At 37.5% G+C, this 19375-nt stretch overlaps 1 protein-coding gene across 1 annotated transcript in view; it reads left to right on the forward strand.

The window, feature by feature from the left end:
- FAM117B (family with sequence similarity 117 member B) overlaps window positions 1-19375 on the forward strand; it is a 40358-nt gene that overhangs the window by 13945 nt on the left and 7038 nt on the right. The window contains exons 2-7 of the mRNA XM_080400190.1: window positions 6316-6467; window positions 11217-11309; window positions 11809-11922; window positions 15891-16034; window positions 17055-17280; window positions 18149-18269. Coding sequence (XP_080256316.1) covers window positions 6316-6467; window positions 11217-11309; window positions 11809-11922; window positions 15891-16034; window positions 17055-17280; window positions 18149-18269 — 850 coding nt within the window. The remainder of the gene's footprint in view (window positions 1-6315; window positions 6468-11216; window positions 11310-11808; window positions 11923-15890; window positions 16035-17054; window positions 17281-18148; window positions 18270-19375) is intronic.

Consider the following 19375-nt stretch of genomic DNA (forward strand, 5'->3'; position numbering starts at 1 on the left):
AAGCAGTGCCACAAAGGCGGTTAGGTTCTGAATTAGATTTTTCTGCTTTCTAGGTCAGTGTGGGGTTTTTTTAAGTTTTAGTTTCCAAGGATTTGGATTGAGGAATGTGCATATTCTTCATTTGAGAGTCCTGTTAGTCGGTCATCTGAAAGACTTTATACACACCACAAAATACTGTCTTTTTCCTGTGAACTTTATAGAAATTCTTGCCCAAGATGCAGACTCCTGGCCTGGAGAATGAGGAACAGGATGACTTAGCCTTGAGATCCAAGTTCAAAAGCTGTTTGTGTAGGCATGCATCAGACCACTTTAGATGGAGAAGTTGCACCGTCTTCTGATCATTGCACAGAAACTTGTTGAAACCATGCTAACTTCTTTACTGGATCTAAGAATTAGCATATAGAAAGAAACAAGTCATTTGATTACTGTTCTGTGTTAACTTCGCTAGTGTTTTACAAGATGTGTGAAAACAGAAGAGTAGTGTCCATTTAATCGCTTCCGTATGTTCACATTTCTGAACAGTACTTGTATTGGCCCAAAATTTAAAATTAAACCTGTTCTATATTGCTTAACTTTGTGTGGTGTAGTCCAGTGCTTGATAGAGACTGAGTTAACTTCAATTTTCTTCTTCAACTCAATGAGAAAACTTAGTGGTAGCTGAGAACATGGAAGTGGAACTTCATTTTTGCTCATGAGGCTCTGGTTGTGAAGCCGTGCAGGCCACTTCAGAGTATCAGTCAGAATCTATGACAGAATAACTTGGATTTTCCTATTTTTGGCTGATGATAGCTTTTGTTCATTACTACAGCTGCAGCCTTGGGTTTTTTTGTAGATTCAAGTGAACCTCGAGGTTAGACAAATGATAGCTTCTGATCTTTGATACTGGTTCAGTAAGTTGTATGCTTTAGACACAGCTTCATGTTTTTCAGATTTTCTTTTCTGGGAAGCAGTTGAATAGCTTTGAACATAATCTTCATGATCCTGCTATCCTGCTTAACATTTGAGAACCTCAAGTTGTGAATTTACAAATGTGACTTAATAGATTCTTTGGGGTTTTTTTTTGTGTACGTGTGTGGTTATTTTGTTGTGTGGTATTTGTTGGTTTTTTTCGTCCCGGTTTTCTGAACCGAATTGCAGCTAAATCTTGGAAATGCTAACTGAATTTTCTGTGATGATGAGATAATTATGAACTGAAGAGTCTATGGCATAATTAATTTCTAAATTTCTGTGATTTTCTTGCTGCTGCTCTCCTAAATATATGACTCAAGACCCTAGATCTTCCAGCTACCTAGTTTTCATCTTTTACTTTCCCCCTCTGCAGTCTCTAGCACTTGCTTCACAGACTTCAGCTTCTACTTGCCTGTTAATGGGCTCTCTCCTTCCCATCACTGTTGGTGGCCTCACTTCTACACTACGAGGTCTGTCCTGCAATCTCCAATTTTGGTTCAGTTTTCACATATGTCTCTTTACCTGTCTGCAAACCACCCCTGCTAGAGGACATTATTTTCACCTAGCAGTAGACTCAGATAGAGAAATGTGTATGCTTTGCCTTTATTGTTATTTTTATTATGGTTTATCTACTGAGCAAAGATCGAATGTGATCTTGTTGTTCATGTTTTTATATAAAACATCTTCTCAGAAGGGTTCCATCTGTTCAGCTCCAAAAATACTATAATGCACCAGGCTGTGTAAACAAGAAGGTTGGGGCTAGAGCCATAGCAGTTGTTTTCTGACCCTTTCAGGTGCCTTCAGATTGTCAAGAGATTTCTCTACTGGATGCTGAACTTTCGGGTATATTCCAGTCAACTTTATTGGACATTTAAACTCACTGTGAAAACTGAGGAAAAATGGATTTGTTTTATCTGGAACTACATTGCCCTTTAATTGGTTAGAATACTATATGGAAGAGTAATCTTAAAGCCTGCTTGTGTGAAAGGAAATGATGAATACTGTTGTAACAGTATATTGGAAAGTCTTGAAGAGTTCAGATGTGAACACCTCCTTGGGTTAGGGAGAAGGGATGGAACTCCATTACACTCTTAAATTTCACTGTAGAATTTATTTTAAGAATTTGGTGAGTGACACAATAATAGCTATGGACCTGTCAACATTACTTACCAAGGTTTTGCAGCAGTTATAAAAGGTACCGCTGCATGGTAAGAGAGTACAGAAGGCTTTGTGTTTCATTACGTGCCTGCATGGCTTACATAAGCTGTTCAACAAATGCTAGATGTAAAGAAAGTGAATTCATTATTGCAGCATCATAATTTAGGTTTCTCGTGGCCCACACTTCAGGGGAGTTTATTTGGATTAAAAATGTTTTCGTTCACTAGGATGAAGTAAGTTGAGCATCTTGGCCTTTCTGAGGTTGATTTTGTAAAACAACATTAGTTCAGTCATTCTCCTACCAAGGATTGCTTTGAATTACTAGAGGAAAAAAAAACAACAAGTAGTTCTTTTACATTTATGTAAAGACAATAGCCAAGATTGCCTTCCAAAAGGAATATACACACTTCTGTAGTGTGTCTGTTCTTACTGCTGTCTGAATGTGTGGAATACTTTCAATGAAACACGAAAAGTAGGTGAAGCCCCTGCGATCAGTTGTGTGTGTTTGAGTTATTGGGAAGAGACAAGTATGCATGGGGGAGATCCCATGAATGTCCTTTCTGAGGAAGAGGCTGACTAAAATGGAACAAAAAGGTCAGCTGTTATGCCTAGGTGCCAGAGAAGCTAGTTAGGTCTCGCTCTTTCTCACTGTTTTGGATGTTCTACCTGTATAAAAAGCTTCAGTTAGAACTCTTATCAGGGAATTTTGTGAGGTCAGTGGTGTTCTGTACTCTTCCAGCGGCGCTTTCTGTTGCTTCTTAGTTTTATTTTGTTTTCTCTTCTCATGGTGTCTATTAGAAGATGTTTGCTGGGAGTTTTTATTTGCTTTTCTGAAAACTTTAATTTCGGATACATAGAAAGATATCACAGGACTGTAAGATCAATCTGCAAGTTACACTTCAGCAGCAATCCTTATTTTACAGTTCTAGCAGCAGTTCAGAACTTTTCCTGAAAAAGGAAAAGATGACTTTTCAAAGTGTTTTTTCTCTTCGGACTTTCTTATGTGTAAGACCTTCCGTGTTTTTTTCTTTCCTCCTTCCTTTTATATATAGGAATTTTTTCCTGTGAGGTATCAGATTCCAAGTTACGTGTTCTCTCTCACACTGTAATTTCCTTTTTCAGTTATAATTGTAGTTGTAGGACTTCTATGTTAAGACTCCCCACCACAAGCCACTGCTCTCTTTCCTACCTTTCGTTTAGCTGTTGGTAAGCATCTACATTTGTACAATTTTGCTCTTCAGTCACGTTGTTAGACTGCCTTAGCTTAAATTGCCTTTGGAGGTGCCTGGCCTCACAGTTGCAATAATGTGTGTGATACTACTTTACCCGTAGCAATTTCAGTTGGTTGGTTGGACCGCAATGGCTTGTGAAGACATGGTAACTTACTTGTTTTCCCACATTATGGACTTCTGGACTTGGTTGGTTTATATTATGTGTGTACTGTTTATGTTTTGTTCTATTATTTTACTTTGTTTGGTGCCAGATTGCAGAAAGACTTTGTTTCTAAATAGATTTAGACTAGTGGTGGATGGATAGGAGGGTTGATACTTATCACAAATATTGGTTTAAAGAGATAATCAGGCCAATTAAGACTAGATCTAATATTTAAGAAGCGTCTATTTGATGAAACAGCTCCATTGTTTTACATCAGCCACAGCTGTTGTAACTGTTATCTCTATGGAGGCAAATCTCTTGTTATGTAGGTCACATCAAGGAAAAATAGCAGCTGAACACTTGCTTCAAGTATTGTAGAGGAAAGTGCAATGAAAACATTGTGTATGTTCCCATTGAAATGTTTGGAAACTGTAACAGGAATTGTGTGGTAGACTTTGGTAATTTGTATTAAGACATGTTGTGAAGGTGGAAAAGTAAGTAAAACCATATCCAAACATCCTTGCGTCATCTAAATAAAAGTAATTTGAAAACAGAATTCTTTGAAGGAATTGTTAAATTGGAGGAAAATAGGAGTACTTATAGGCTTTGTGCCTTGAAATGAGCAGCTTCCCTTGAACTTAAATAGTAAACAAGCTCTTCAGTTTTCATTCTCTCTGTTTGCCCAGAAAATATTCTCTCCGCTTTTTTTGTGGGGGATGGGAGAGGGCAAGAGTTTCTGCTGCTTCAGTTTTGAAGCCGTCTGTGGCAGTGGCTTTGCAGATAATGTGACTGACTACATACACTTCCTGATTTTTTGGTTTTTTTTCCCCTGCATCCTTTCTGTTTCCCCTTGGTAAAAAGAGACACTTCTTCACGAGGAAGAATAATAATTCAGAAGAAAAATAAGGAGAGTATGGCAGCTGTTTCTGAGACAAATGATGTGTTTGATACAACTTTGGAAGCAAGTGTAATTTTTAAGGAATGACACATTGCATTAGCATGCCGCATTCTCCCATGGTACAAACAAAAGGAATCGTTTTGAAATCTTCTGACATAAACAGACCCTTCAGTGTGCTGTATGGTGGTAGCAGTAATAGTCAGAGAATTTCTTTGTATGGGGGTCGGTCTTAGGTGCATGGTACTCCAAAACTGAACTTTGCTGCTACTCCCTGAGAGCAGATCAGCTGTGAGCTCAGTACTAAGATTTTTATCGTTGTTGGTACTAGTAGAAATAATAAATCAGAAGAGGTTTCTGGACTGCTTTATGTGAACGTGGCTGATTATAATGCTGGTAATTATTTCCTTACAGTCTAAATATCTTCCACATTTTTAATGTGTACATTTCTAATGCAAAATTTACATGAGGCTCTTTAGTACAGAATGTCACTAGACTTACATTGAAAGGCTGCTGTTCTGTCAGACTAAGATGTTGCCCACACCACTGACAACTCTACGTAATGGGTTTTATTAGTATTTATGTATCTTCAGTAGATTGGAATGGCTTAGAAATTGAATTCTGGACTACTGATGGCAGTGTTTTCTATTTTCTGACTAGCAGTCAGACACTAATCAGGCAGTACTTATTTTGCTAATAAACTTAGGTACAATACAAATTGCTATGCTATTTATACTTTTAGTGCAGAATTCATCCTAAGGCACAGTCAGGGAGGACACATGACTGAGTTTTTCCAGTGTCCTTGTTGTAAAACTTCCATCTGATTTCTCTATCTCGTTTGCTGTCTTCTAGCGGTTTGCTTTTGGCCTTTGTATTCATTATAGGTAAGATTAATACAATTCTTTTAGGTATGATTCTGTGGGGAATAGATGAATTGATGGTGAGCTTAGATCATTGTGATCTCTGGATTTGCATTTTTCATCTAGAAGAGCTAGTAACAAATAATGCGTGAGCGTATATGTATATCTAAACACTGGGTCTTTTCTGCTTGTCAGTCTCTTTAACAAACCTCAGCTACTATTTTGAGGAACCTTTCTTCAAGTGTTTACATTTATTAGCTTGCAGCATTGTCTTTTGCTGCCACTTAAAGGTATCGGTGACAGATGGCATCGGTGCAAATTTTGGTTTTAACAATATTAATCTTCCTCTACTTGTTATATTTAACCTATTACAGTAAGGGTTCCTGTTAGTATCTAAATTCTTCTGAAAAGTGATACTAGTATAAAACACAGTGAGAATGAGGTGTTGCAGGAGGTGTAGCGTCAGGCAATTATGAATGTAGTTACCAAGTGGCATGTAAAGGGAGGAGATGTTTTGATTATGTTGTAAAATGTAAGTCATTACCCTTTAGTGGACTTCTGGATCTGAGGGTTAAACATAACGCTTTATGAATCTGCTGTATATTGTACGCTGGGTGGTTAATAAAAGATGTCAGTTCATAGTGTCCCTTGAATTAAAGTAGGTGAAGGGTAAAGGGCTGGTGGGGTGAACTCTAAACTCAGCATTAAATTGAAGAAGTTCAGCACAGATTTTCTTTGTTAGCCTTTATGTATGAGGAAAGAGAGCTATTTTGATTTCTTCCAAGCCATCATCATAAAAGAATCCAATGACTGTTGTACCTTTGAGGGAATAAACGGTAGTATGGGAGTACCAATGTGACATTTGTGACATAAGAATGTGTTTAAGGAAACCATAAAAACACATTTCATTGCTTATCAAGACTGAATAGAGCCTGCAAAAGGAAACCTAATTCCTATATTAAAAGTATTTTGTTATTTACTTAATAACATAGTAGTTCTGATTTGATATGATTTCTTGTAGACACTTAAAATAATTAAGTTCTGTCTTGCTTTCTTTCTAATCACATGTTCTTATTCTAGCTGACAAATCAAGACCACCTTCATCAAGCCCTTCCAGTATTATTCGCCGGACTTCCTCATTGGATACGCTTGCTGCTCCGTACCTTGCTGGACAGTGGCCTCGTGATAATCATGGACAAGCTGCTCCGTGTATGAGAGACAAAGCCACACAGGTAGGATAGATTTTTGTCTTCAGAGTATTTAAATGTGAAGACAGGATTTAGATGTAAGAAGTTTTTCCCTTGAAAATGTTCACTTTGGCTTTCTTGCTTGCAAGTTCCTATTCACTTTCAAATTGCAGGAATCTGATCTTTGCTATTACCTTGGCTATGCATGAATTATTTGCATGCTTTAAGAAAAGGCTGTGAATTGTCATATCTGTTAAGAATTCTACTCTCTTCTTGCCTCAGAAAGGCACTAGTGTATTGCACATGTTTTCTCATTGTTCTTAGTGTGCAGTACACTAGATTGCACTGCTGTTAAGTACTATTTAGTTTAAATTTATACAAGGGAACTTGGTGATTCCTTATGTGTCTGTCTTAAAACTGAATAAAAAGGCTTCTGCAGTGCCTGTATAAAAGTTATTGTAGCCTTTTCTATGATAGGCTGTTCATCTTCTGATTGTAAAAGACCTTTAATGTTTATCTGGGATCTATGCACCAAGTACAGAATTACATACATTGAGGAGCTGCCTCATTGAACCATGAATGATGTTCAAATTTAGCTCAACTGGAAAGTATTAAAGTACATGATTTGCCAATAAACTGCAACAACTTGACAATATTTCACAGGCTTTTAATGGCTCAGTCCTATGAGACCTATAAGGATAGAACCAACAAATATTGAATGAAACTGGCATTACAAGAGTTACACACCTACCGTGACAGTTGTTTTATTGTTTCCCTTAAAGGTTGCTGTTGTTGTTACGTGGTATCCTACTATATGCAGAAGTGATTCAAGATGGATTTTTCCATAAAATATTGCAGTGTTTCATTTCTCCTTCTGTGGATGTAGTCTGGCAGTGGATTTCTCTAACTTGTGGGGTGAAAGAAACTGACAAACATACCAGATTTTAAATGGCTATTCCCAGAGCATGGTTTCAACAACAGGTCTCCACCAATTCCAAAGAACATAAGCAAAATGCAGTTGGAAGAGAAAGTGACAGCGTGTGGGATGTAGTTGATGAGTTTGAGCCTGCCTTAGGTTTGGTAACAATAACAAAAATGGGGCCAGGTTGGTTTCAGTGTGCTGTCTGCTCAAATGTGTAAGGTGTTGAACCGATGCTGTCTGCAGCATTGGTTGTTACTGTATGGCCTTCTCAAGATCTGCGATGTTTTGTAGAAAGGGCCGTAATTCGAAGAGCAGATAAGTAGAAAAAGGGAGGTGTTTTCTAGGGGAATATGCTGGTGTGGATAAGGTGGAAATGGAGGAAAGGAGAGCTGATGAACAAGCAAAATGGTTAGAAGATGGGGTGAGAGAGGTAAATCATAGTAAGAGGAGGAGGATGAAGGCAGGTGTATGATATACAATGAATTGCAGTTTATGCTTAGCTATTAAAAAGCATCATTAAACAGCAGAACTAAACCAGTGTGGGTGCCTTAGCTATTTTCATATTTGATTTATTAAGGTAATAATTTTTCAAAATAATTATATTTTTATACTGCTGCCAAAGTATTTGCTATATTCAGTTCATCTCTTTCAGTTTAGTTTCGGCTTAATCTGAGTCATGATTGGGCTTTTGTAATTTCTGTATTCTTCAGATAGATTAGATATCATCCTTTTTGGCTTACATTTTTCTTTTTCTTCCAATTCTGACACATCTAGCTGCTGTGGTAGTGGGGCTTTCATATATAAGTGGGAACATATTTGCAAAGGTTAATGGGAAGACTGCAAAGGGCACTGGATATTTCTGCAGAGTAAGTATATTTAGTGGTGATTGATGGTAGTGTACTTACTGCTAGGGAAACAGAATGATCCGTTGTACTACTTAATTTAAAATCTATCAAACCAGTAGAAAATTATGGCATGCAGCCATACATCTGTATGTCCAAAGCTGTGTTGATATGACACTGATGAGACACTGTAGATTTTAATCTTTCTGATGTGCTTGAGGGCAACCATTTGAGGTAGGGACAAGTTTAAAATGTGATTTGTGGAAGTTAAGTTTCTCAGGATAGTATAGGCTCTCCATTTGTATTGTTTAGTGTTGAAAATGGGGTGTTTGGATGAAGTGTGACTCGCAAGTTCTGGCTCCAGTGTGTAATGTCAGATTTATCACAAAGTCTGACATGAAATGGATGTATTCAGATTTCAGAAGTTTAGTGACGAGGAATTGAATCAAGATCTTAAGATGTAGAAGATTTTTCAAGTTGACTAAGCAGGGTATCTTGATTCTGCAGGTTTATGACAGAGAGAGTAGCGTCATTCAGGAAGCAGACTGGGAGGAGACAGCAATCAGTGACACATTTTGGCTTGCAGGCCTTTACAGAGATGCCTGTAGGTCATAGCTGAGAACTGTGTAAGAGATCCCAGGTCATGCAGAGACCATGTATCACACTCCTACTTTGACTTATTATTTTGATGAAACCTGTCTGTAAAACCAGACTGAATTATGTACATGCAGAATGTTTGTTGCCTGATGAATAAGTGTATTATTGAGTGTCCTAGGGTCTGGCTGGAATTCATATGTACAGATAATTTTAGAAGTGCTTCTAAAACAAGTGTTTGTAACCTTGTGTCTTTTTCCTTTTGAATTAAACCTTTTTGGCTTTGCCTGTCATCGTTTGAAATACAGCTGTGTCAAAATACAACTTAAAATGAGACAACTGCTTTGTAGTTTTTAATTCTTGAAGAATAATTGATGGCAACCGCAAAGTTTTTGCCTCTAAGACTTTTTTTTTTTTCTCTTAAGTGTTCTGCTATCTGTGATAAACTTAGCCTTAAACTCATTTCTCTTTGTAATTCTAGAACAGGCAGAAGGATGTTGTGAATAGTAGCTGCTAATAAGGAAGTACTAGTACTTTAAGAAACAAGAGAAGTAAAGTCCCTTTTTGTCTATTGGTGGTTGGGCCTGTGTTTCTTGAAGATAAGTATTATAAACAAAATACAGAGAATGAGCAGGAGGAGACCTGCTAAAATAGTATTACATTTCTGCCTTGATGTAAAGGTTTCCTGTAATTTAATATCTTATACCTACTGTTGCTCTAAAAAGATTTCTAACTCTTTGTGTTGAGGATGAGCATAAAAGTCAATGTTTAATCCTTTTAAATGAATCTGATATTAATTTATGAAATAAGTTGAATATAAATCAAATGTGAAGACTAATTAGAGTGTTAATTAGGTGTTCTGGTAGGCAAGCACAATGGCTGTGCTGAGGTGAGAAGTTAAAATTAGTGGCTAAAACATTGTTCCAGGAGCTAGAGGATAGGATGAGATTCCAGATTGACATTTGAGAATTGGCTAGACAAACATTGGTACTTGGGAATGGGGGTTATCAATTAATCTATTTTACAATGAAGGTAAGCGAGTGCTTTTCTGGAAACATAGATTCTAATGGGTTCTAATTTTGCTATGAAAAAGGAATTTCAAAGCAATCCGACTAACTTCATTATTCAGATTTGTCCTTGTTAGTTTTTGATTTGGAATGATGATAGTGGAGGTTGCATTTATATGAAAGTTATATCTGTAACTGAAGCAGATGGGAGTTACAACCTGTATGTTCAGAGTTACACCTCCATTTTCCCTGCAAAATGAGATTAAATAACAGCACATTATTGAAGGCTCTGTGAGTTTCTGTGTTCTGAGTACAGATGGCCTGAGTAAGGTCAGCTTGTGGCTTGCAAGCTGTGGGTCTCAAACGTAAGAACTGTTGCACGCCGTAGATATGAAGGCTTTGAGGCAGTCACAGCTCCTGTCTGCAGGAGAGAGACATCAATGACTCCTAAGGATGAGTTAGCTACATCGCTGCTGCGTGCTGAGCACTGCATTGTGGCAACAACAAATTTAATGGAATTCACTGCCTCTGCGTGTAAGCTGCTTCCAGAAATCCTTTCCCTGGCTTCGTTAGGTATGTTTCTTGTGACTGCTGAATGATGATGAATGTTTTTACTCTTCTTCTTAGATCCTTTACAGTTCGTTGCTTTTGAAGGCTGTTCTGGACCTGGTTAGGTGGGAATAAACTGTCCTTAAAGCATGCAGTATCATCACAGGCTTGCCTGTGCATTTTGTTACCTTGCATTAATACACTTTATTTCAATAATACTTTGGATTTCTCAAAACTTTTTCACCGCAGTATGCTTGCAGGTTTCTTTATTAAATGTTAATGACACTGTTGGTTTAGCGAAACTGGCTTAGTATTATCTGTGTTGCTTTCTGCTTGGCCTGAGACAACTGTGAACCTGAAGCCCGTTCAGGTGTTAATAAATAAATTACCTGATTTGCAGTAGCTCTAGTGGTGCTTATATGCCTTACCTTCGTTTCTCTCATTCTTCTGAGCAAGAACATGGTTTTGAAGCTGTACCGGGGCAGGCTTTCACAATGTTTACACCAAGCTACCCTTGCTAATGTGTCAGAAATAACAAGGGCAGCATCTATCCAGGAAATAAAATACGCCATCTCCTCCAAATTCAGCACCATCATACTGGCTCTTCAGAGCCCTGTAGCAGCTTGTGGTACGTCTGACTGTTAATACTGCCTTATGCTCAGTAATTTGGAAGGGAAACTAGCACATTCCTGTACTAGGGTAGGCCTGGAAGTTAGGGCTTGTGCTTTTTTTTTCCTTAAATTACGTAGTTTCACTCCACTTTTTCAGTTTTGAGTGAAAAAATCGTAATACTGTTCTCTGTTCTAATTTGTCTCAAAATATTCTGCCAGAAAGTAGGAATTACCTTTTTTTAATAATTCCTATAATCTTCTTGCTGCAGACAGAAAGTGCCTGGGCTGAAGAATATTTAGAAAAGAAGAGAAGCTCACACAAACGTTCAGCATCGTGGGGGAGCAATGATCAACTAAAAGAGGTCAGAAATGCTATTATTTAGAGATACCTTTGGATTAAATTTTCTACTGGTATGCACTGTTACTGTGAGTTTTCAGGAAGGCATGAATGTTGTACTGCTTTTTTTTTGCCACTATACGGATTGTGAGTTTGGTAAAAAACCACCAAAACGTTAATTTGGTATTCTTTTTCATTTAGTAATGCAAGACTATTAAATTTTTTAATCTGAGTATGTGGGAAAGTGTCAAATGCAGGTGACATTCTTTATTAAAAGAGGAAATACAGCAGTGACCAAACTACTTTCTAACTTTATGTACGTCAGGTTCTTTCATTAAACCTTCAGAGCTTCAGCTGAACTGGTAGCTAATATATTAGGTTTGTAAGAACTTGAGTCTGATTTAGTGCTGGCAATAATTATGAGCATTGTGGTAGTAAAGAATTTTAACTAAGTGATGGAATAATGAAACTACGTGTATCTGAATATATCTGGTGAAATCTAATGTGAATTTTTCCTTCATTAGATTGCAAAATTGCGTCAACAATTACAGAGAAGCAAACACAGCAGTAGGCATCATCGCGATAAAGAAAGACAGTCTCCATTTCATGGTAACCATGCAGCCATTAACCACAGTCAGGTAAGGACATATTGGGTAGCTAATACTATTTTTAACTCCTTTCAAGGTTGTGATTTCTCTTATAGGGAACTTGGAAGCATGACATACAGCTAAATATGTTGTAGCTAGGGGTGATTTCTATGAAATAGATTAATTTCATTTGACTTCCTTGAGTGTATGGGGTTCCAGAGCTTTTTATTACTTGACTGGGTTGGCTTTGAACTCCCACTTTCAAAGAATTTTAGATAATTAATCTTTCCTTAAAACAAGACTCATAAAGTGCATTCTGCAGACTGTACAAAAGGATGACAGACAAGTTTAATCTAAAATCATACATTATCTTTTTCATTACACATTTGCATGTAGAATATGGCGTGGAGCAAACTGGTGGTATAAAGATACACTCAAAATTGTACTTTTTGCCGATCGTGTTTTATGTCTTTACAATAGTAGTTGTCTAATTCTGTGATGGACTGATTTAGAGAGCTTACCTGACAAAAAACAATTCAGTGGGATTTTTACCTACTCTATTAAAAGTATACTCTTGATGGCTTCGATCAGCCTTTGTAAGATCATTTTTTTTCCCCATCATTTATCATGTGTTGAGACTTAAGTAGTAATCACTTCACAAATTGTAATATTTAGGCTACCACATGTTCTGTGTGCAGTTTGTCTCAAGACTGGTAATGAGGTCAGGTTCACAGATAATAATTTTAACTTGATAGCAGGTTGAAAAAAATTACAGGCTTTTAGAGACACATCCTTTTTCAAGTCTGTTTTGTCTTAGTAACTTTGACTAAACTTCCCTATTGGTTTTCTTAGTTTTTCAGAAGGGTTTTTTTTGCCCCTACTGATACCTTGTGAACCTATATTTGATACTCACACAAGTTTTTAACAGTTGCAAAAAGAACAAATCCCTCACAATTGTCATGCAGATCAGTGTAGTTGAAAGAAACTGTGGAACTGTCAGTGTTGTGAATTAGGGAAGTACTTCAGCTGTGAAGCTTCTCTGCAAATCTAATCATATTCCCAATTACTCCTGAAATGCAGTGAGCATTGTTCTATTAAATACCGTACACTTCTACCAGTTAATGAAAACTGTTTCCTTTCTGTTGTTCCATCCTTCTGGAAATAATTTAGGCCAGGGAGGGAAGCTGTTGTGACATCAGCATGTGTCCTGCTCTACAGGTACTTACCCATTCTGATAAAGGAGGAAATAAAAAGTGGAAGGGAGAACCATACGTGCAGTCCTGAGCAGTGGAGTGCATTTGTAGATGGAAGTCAGGTGTCTGAGTGAGTCTTTTATACTTCAAGACAGGAAATAAGAAAGTGGAACAGCACTGTGAATTTCTCCTGTACTGTTGCTCTTAACTCCTACTGTGTACAAATCGGTAGCATCTTTTTGTCTCAGACCCTAACTTATCCCTGCTGTAGTTCATTTAATTAGAAGTCATGAATTTTCAGGACATAAGTGCTTCCTGAATTCAGTTTGAATTCTGTGCTACTGAAGTACTGTATTCAATCTCGAAAGAGAAGCTGTTTCGTCCATCTCCTCTTCTGTATAGCAGCAGAACAGTTTGAATTTGAAACAGGCTGCCTAGTACAAATTCCTGCATTTTGATCTGCTTTACTGAAGTACGGGTGCACTGTAGCGTGCTGCTGATAGTGACTTCTGTAGCTCAGGACAAAACAGTCCAAAATGATGAAAGAAGAAAGGTAAATAAGAGGTTTTTGAGAAAGCCTATGCAAATTGGTGAGACATGTTTAAAAAAAAAACAAACCAACAAAACGGGTCAAAATACTTGGTGCAGGTTATCCAAATTTGTAGAACTTGTTTGAAGATTTGTTCTGTACTTGTGGGCACTTGAGGCATTCCAAACAAACAAAAAAATGCAATGTACTGAGGAACTTTAGGTGTAGGCCTTTCAGTATGCTGGAGAATTACATGCAGTCTAACAGGTTTGGCTTGGTATTCTACAACCTGTAGGTTTCTGAATGCTAAGGTATTGTCGCTTTAACATTAGATAATCTTTGTGGGTTTGAATTGTGAAAATGAACAGTGATGCTCCTACTCTGAAAAGTATCCCCCCAAAATTATGTATATAATTTAAAAATCATAATTGCTTCATGCTCATGAAACTTTGTTGCTTGTATGGAGGCCTTTTGCGTTCTGCCAAATTTTAGATTACATGAATAAAATATTGCGCAACAGATAATTAGGTTTTGGGCTTGTGAAATGGACTATAAAATATAAACTGAGGCAAAGCAGCTTTTCCAGCATTGTGTTACAAAACAAACCATTGTTTTTCTTGGTAAATTTTGTGCCATCTGTGTCGAGCTACTTGCAAAGGGGGAAAGTTACAGAAGGCTTCAAAAAGAGTAAGTGAAGGTTTAGATTAATGGCATTTAGAGGCTGCTTTCTAAGTTGGAGTGAAAATCTGTGACTGTAGGCATCAAGGACAAAGTTCCTAGGCTTTTTCATTCCTTTAGGGAACTGCTAAACTAGAATTTCTGGCAGCAGCTCAGTTCCTTCAAGATTTGTGGGAAGGACTGTGTGGAAACACTTGCAGTTAGTGATGAGAGTATTTAGAAATTTTTTTTACATTCCCAACTTGAAGGAAAATTGCAGTTGTTGACTCTAGAGGGTCAAACATGGATTTCTGAGCTCAAGTTGTTGGATTCCTGACAAGACAGAGAAAATGTGTTAGGAAATTGCCTTGGCAGTCCCTTCACAAGAGACCAGGTAAACTCTGTTTAACATTTTGGAAGTGGCTTACTTTTGTTGTTAAAACTAAAAGAAGTGATTCCACTGGATTTATTTCCTCTTTTCTTCCCTACTAATTAACACATAAGCTTTGCCACAATTCTTGGGCTTTACCAAATTTTTTACAGTGGTTCTTACCACCTAAGCCTCCAACTGATTATTTAGTTGTGCTTCTTCTATGATTTTTGTTTGAAGAAAGAAATCCGCACAATCTCTGTGGAATAAGTTTGTTAGCTCTTCTTTCTCTCTACTTGGAATCAGGAAATAGTTGGTGAGTAACTTGATCAAACCCTTGCTGCTAGCTACTTCCCCCCCCACCCCCCAGAGCAACTGAGTGGTGTTTGTTTGCTTGTTTTTTCATTAGGCCGGGAATGTTCCATTCTACCTCTCTTTACAGGAAGAGGGGTTTGGAGAAAGGGCATGGTCTCCTCAGGTGATCTCAGGATGCTTCTGAGAATGTTGCATTTTGAATTAATTGCATGGCATTGAATCTGTAAACAGGAGCCAAACCAGTGGAGTCTTCCTTTGTTCTTGTTGTTAATGTAATGGAGAAACTAGAATTGAGACCAGAGCTGTAGTCAGATGGAAGAATAAATGGATAAGGTCTTTCAAAATACACCGGATTTTTAAAAAGTTAATCTTAGTTCTGAAGCAACTATGTATTAAAATTTGGGATTTTATTCTTTCTGTGGAAGTCGTCCTAACTTTTTTGTCAACCTTTTATTCTGGCTTAATATAGTTACTATGCTGGTCTTCATTTCAAACAGTGCAATCTTAAGTTTATGGAATAGGTAACAGCAGACGTTCATTATTATTGTATTATAATGAAATTAGAAGTGGTAAATCCAAAGGGAGTGAAATTGGGCTACAGCTGACTTCAGAAGGAACGCAAGTATGTTCTAAAGGCTTCAAAATTACTTTTAAATGTTTACTGTTAAATTTTCACTTTTAAAGTGATGTCAAGCTGGAGGCGGACCATATCAAGGGAGGCTTTGAGACTAGATTGTTGAAAGCTTTCTCTGCTAGAAATTGATTTGCAACAAAATTCAGGATGTCCATGTCTTTGCTTAAGGCATCCATTGTAACAAATCCCTATAGTTTCATTTAAATCCTTGATATTGAGGTGTAGGTATGTTCTGTTTGAAGGTTCACTTTTGGGTAGAAATCAGTAACTGTGTTTTTTAAGTAAATCTACATTGGTTTCTCACTGTTTCTGGTTCTTCAGGCTCCCATCCCAAAGAGTGCTCTTGTTCCTGTGATACCTATTACCAAATCAACAGGATCACGATTCCGAAACAGTGTAGAAGGACTGAATCAGGAGATTGAGATAATAATTAAGGAGACGGGAGACAAAGAGGAGCAGCTTGTTGTATGTATCTGCCACCATGACTGCATTCTATAATAATTTTTTTTTGCCTTTGCCTTGAGGTTTCTTAAGTCATAAGCTTTATTTTCCGCAGTTCTTGAATTAAATTTGTTTGGAGTTAACTCTGCTTTCTTTAACAAAGGTAGTTGAAAAGTCTTTTGGAAAGCAAAAAGAAGGAAAGAGTTAAAGCTTGAATCTGAACCTTTTCCTCTGTGATTACTGTGATACAAAATAAGAACTCTCAGTAAAACAGGGGAAAAGACAAAAGGTCTGTTCTCAGAGTTTTTGTAGTAGCTTTTTCTTTTGGCCCATGCTGAACTGTTCCTATCTCAGCTGAAGCATAACGTGCCCGTTTTTAACTTTCATTTTATTTGTAGTTATTTTTAGAGATAAATTTAATAATAAAGTATCAGGCCACGAAGATGATTAAGGGACTGGAACATCTTTCATATGAGATGAGGCTGAGAGCTGGGACTGTTCAGCCTTGAGAAGAGAAAGCCCAGGGGGGATGTTACCAATGTGTATAAATATCTGATGTGCAGGAATGAAGAGGAGGGAGCTGGGCTCTTCGCAGTAGTGCCCAGTGACAGGGCAAGAGGCAGTGGGCATAAATTAAAAAACGTTAAATTCAATGTGAACACAAGAAAAAATTAAAAAAAAAAGCGTGAGGGTGCTCAAAATGAGAGCAAGTTGCCCAGAGACGTTCTGGGGTCGTAGTTTGTGGAGATACTAAAACCTGGCTGGACAGAGTCCTGGACAGACTGCTCTAGCTGACTCTTGTTTAGCAGGGGTGTTGGACTAGATGATCTCCAGGGGTCCCTTCCGCGCTCAGCCGTTCTGTGAAGTCTTGAAAAATGTTCTTAGTTTCTGAACCCGACTTATTTTCTGTTGGAATCTTGTGTAACAAATAATTTTCGACTTCAGGCAGTTTTATGGAACCTGAAAAAACCCTCAGCATTTCTGGACTTAAAGAAATTCCTAGCTAGACAAGAGCACCTATCTGATAGCTTTTATTTTTAACAGCCTCAAGATGTTCCAGATGGGCACCGTGCACCACCTCCGTTAGTTCAGCGTAGTAGTAGTACTCGCAGCATTGATACCCAAACACCTGGTGGAGCAGACAGGGGTAGTAACAACAGCAGCCGCTCCCAGTCAGTATCTCCAATCTCATTTCTTACCATCTCTAACGAAGGCAGTGAAGAAAGTCCGTGTTCTGCAGATGATCTTCTTGCCGATTCCAGAGATAAAGGTACCGTGTAACTTTAAAACTTCAACAATGCTAAAATTTAAGTCACTGCTATGTGCATAAACACATAGTAAAAGAGGGGGTTTGTTTCCACATCCATGAAGAGATATTAGAATGAAGTTTTTTCTTTTGTAAGTGATCTGTTTTTTTCCCAAATTGCACCAAATACTGTGTGCACGCATCTGCTGCTCTGTAACTGAAGCTGGATAGATGTGACTGAGGAATGTCCTTCCCAAACAACTTTGTCTTTAAATAATGGATTCATCAAGTACATTAAGCAAGCTGAAGAGCGAGAGTGTGCAGTGACAGGTGGAACAGCAAAGTAGGCTAGTTCTGTTGTTTGTGTCAGGTATTTTTTGTAATCTCAGGCAAAATGGGCAACCTTCCAGCATTATAAATGCGCCCATAAAAATAAAACTGTTTGGGGCTTTTTAATCACTTTTTTTTTTTTTTTTTTTTTTTTTAACCAGAGGTCTTCTGAGATACACTAGGAGAGTTTTATAATTTAACATAAACCTGTTGTGGTTTTTAAGGAATGTGGCTTTTGCCCATTTTGTTTGGCTAGATGGGACAGCACAGGACTGTATGTTCAGTGTATGTTCAGGTTACAGTTAAAAACTGAAAGTTTCTAGGAATGAACAGAGATTGCAGAGAAGTCTGAAAAAGTGATATGAGGAGAAATAGAAAGGAGGAAAGGGATTGAGATAAGAAAGCTTATTTGCAGATGAAGACTTGGAGGCGAATTAAAATGTTTCTTAGTTTTATAATGTTGGTAACAAAGTGGGTTTCAATTTGGGGGCATTTAAAGATAGTTATTGGGGTTTTTTTATAGTGTGACACATTTAAGTAATGAAATAATCTTTTCCTACAGAGAATGGGAATAATTCCCCTTTGCCAAAATATGCTACCTCACCAAAACCCAACAACAGCTATATGTTCAAGCGTGAACCTCCAGAGGGCTGTGAAAAGGTGAAAGTCTTTGAGGAGAGCTTGTAAGTTTGGGGTTTTTTTTACTACATAAGAAATAATATTCAATATTCAGACTTACCCACTGGTTTATTGATTTTTTTTTTTTCATTATTACTATTTTTTTGTCAGATCAAAACTATTAATCCAGTTACTAAAACCATGCTAACAGCCTGATCTCTCTTATTTTGTGTGACATATACTGGATATATGCATGTACTTTATTGCTGGAATTTTGTGTTAAGATAAAAATATTGAGACTTGGATTTTTTTCAAACCGGCATAACTTGAGAGGACTCTCTCTGACCTGGCAGGTAGTGTGGGAGGAACTCCATCAGGTACAGAGAGATGTAATAATTAGCTGATGCTCCTGCATTACAGCTGCTATGTCACAGCTTGATGGGTGCATCCAGTAATTTGGACTCTGAATACCATATTCTTTCCAGCTACATCTATGTAATTGTGCAGCTTGTAGTGACAGAGGAGTGAATTTGACCCTGGGTATTTGATGCTTTGGTTATTCTGAAAAAGCAGACTTTTGTAATTGGAAATAGTCTGTGGGTTTTGTTATCGTTTTCAGTGGAATTTTTGTACCCTTATGTCACTTGTATGCAATAATCTTAACCTGTAGTTAAAAATTCCATTTCATTGCACAAGGAGTATAATTTGGTTATAATCCTCTTATGCCTGTATTATCTCAACAATGCTATCTAGTATAAGTAGTAATTAAAAAAATTATAGGTACCTTTGTGCATTTTCCATCTCTGATCTCTGCAAATGGATTTTTAAGAGATCTGTATGGCCCCTCCATAGCAATGTGGAAAGGGTTACGCTAACTTAAGTTACCTGTTTCTATTTTTGGAGTGTATAAGGTATGTTGCCAACAGACAGATAGTCTTCACTTGTTTCAAGAACATGTTCTGCTGTGATTTGACTTGCATTTCCATTTTTTTGGATGTCCTTGCTGCATAGCTGTAGGACTGTTCTGTTGTGGAGTGAAACAGGCTTCTACAGTTGTTTTTACCTACCTATGGCAGTTCTTAAGACACTGCAGTCTCATGCAAAAATCTTTCACATCTGGTACTTGCTTTTCACATGTATGTGGAATACATGAGCGTAACTGTTTAAAGCT

Source organism: Falco punctatus (assembly GCF_963210335.1).
Source record: "Falco punctatus genome assembly, chromosome: 8".
Classification (NCBI taxonomy): domain Eukaryota; kingdom Metazoa; phylum Chordata; class Aves; order Falconiformes; family Falconidae; genus Falco; species Falco punctatus.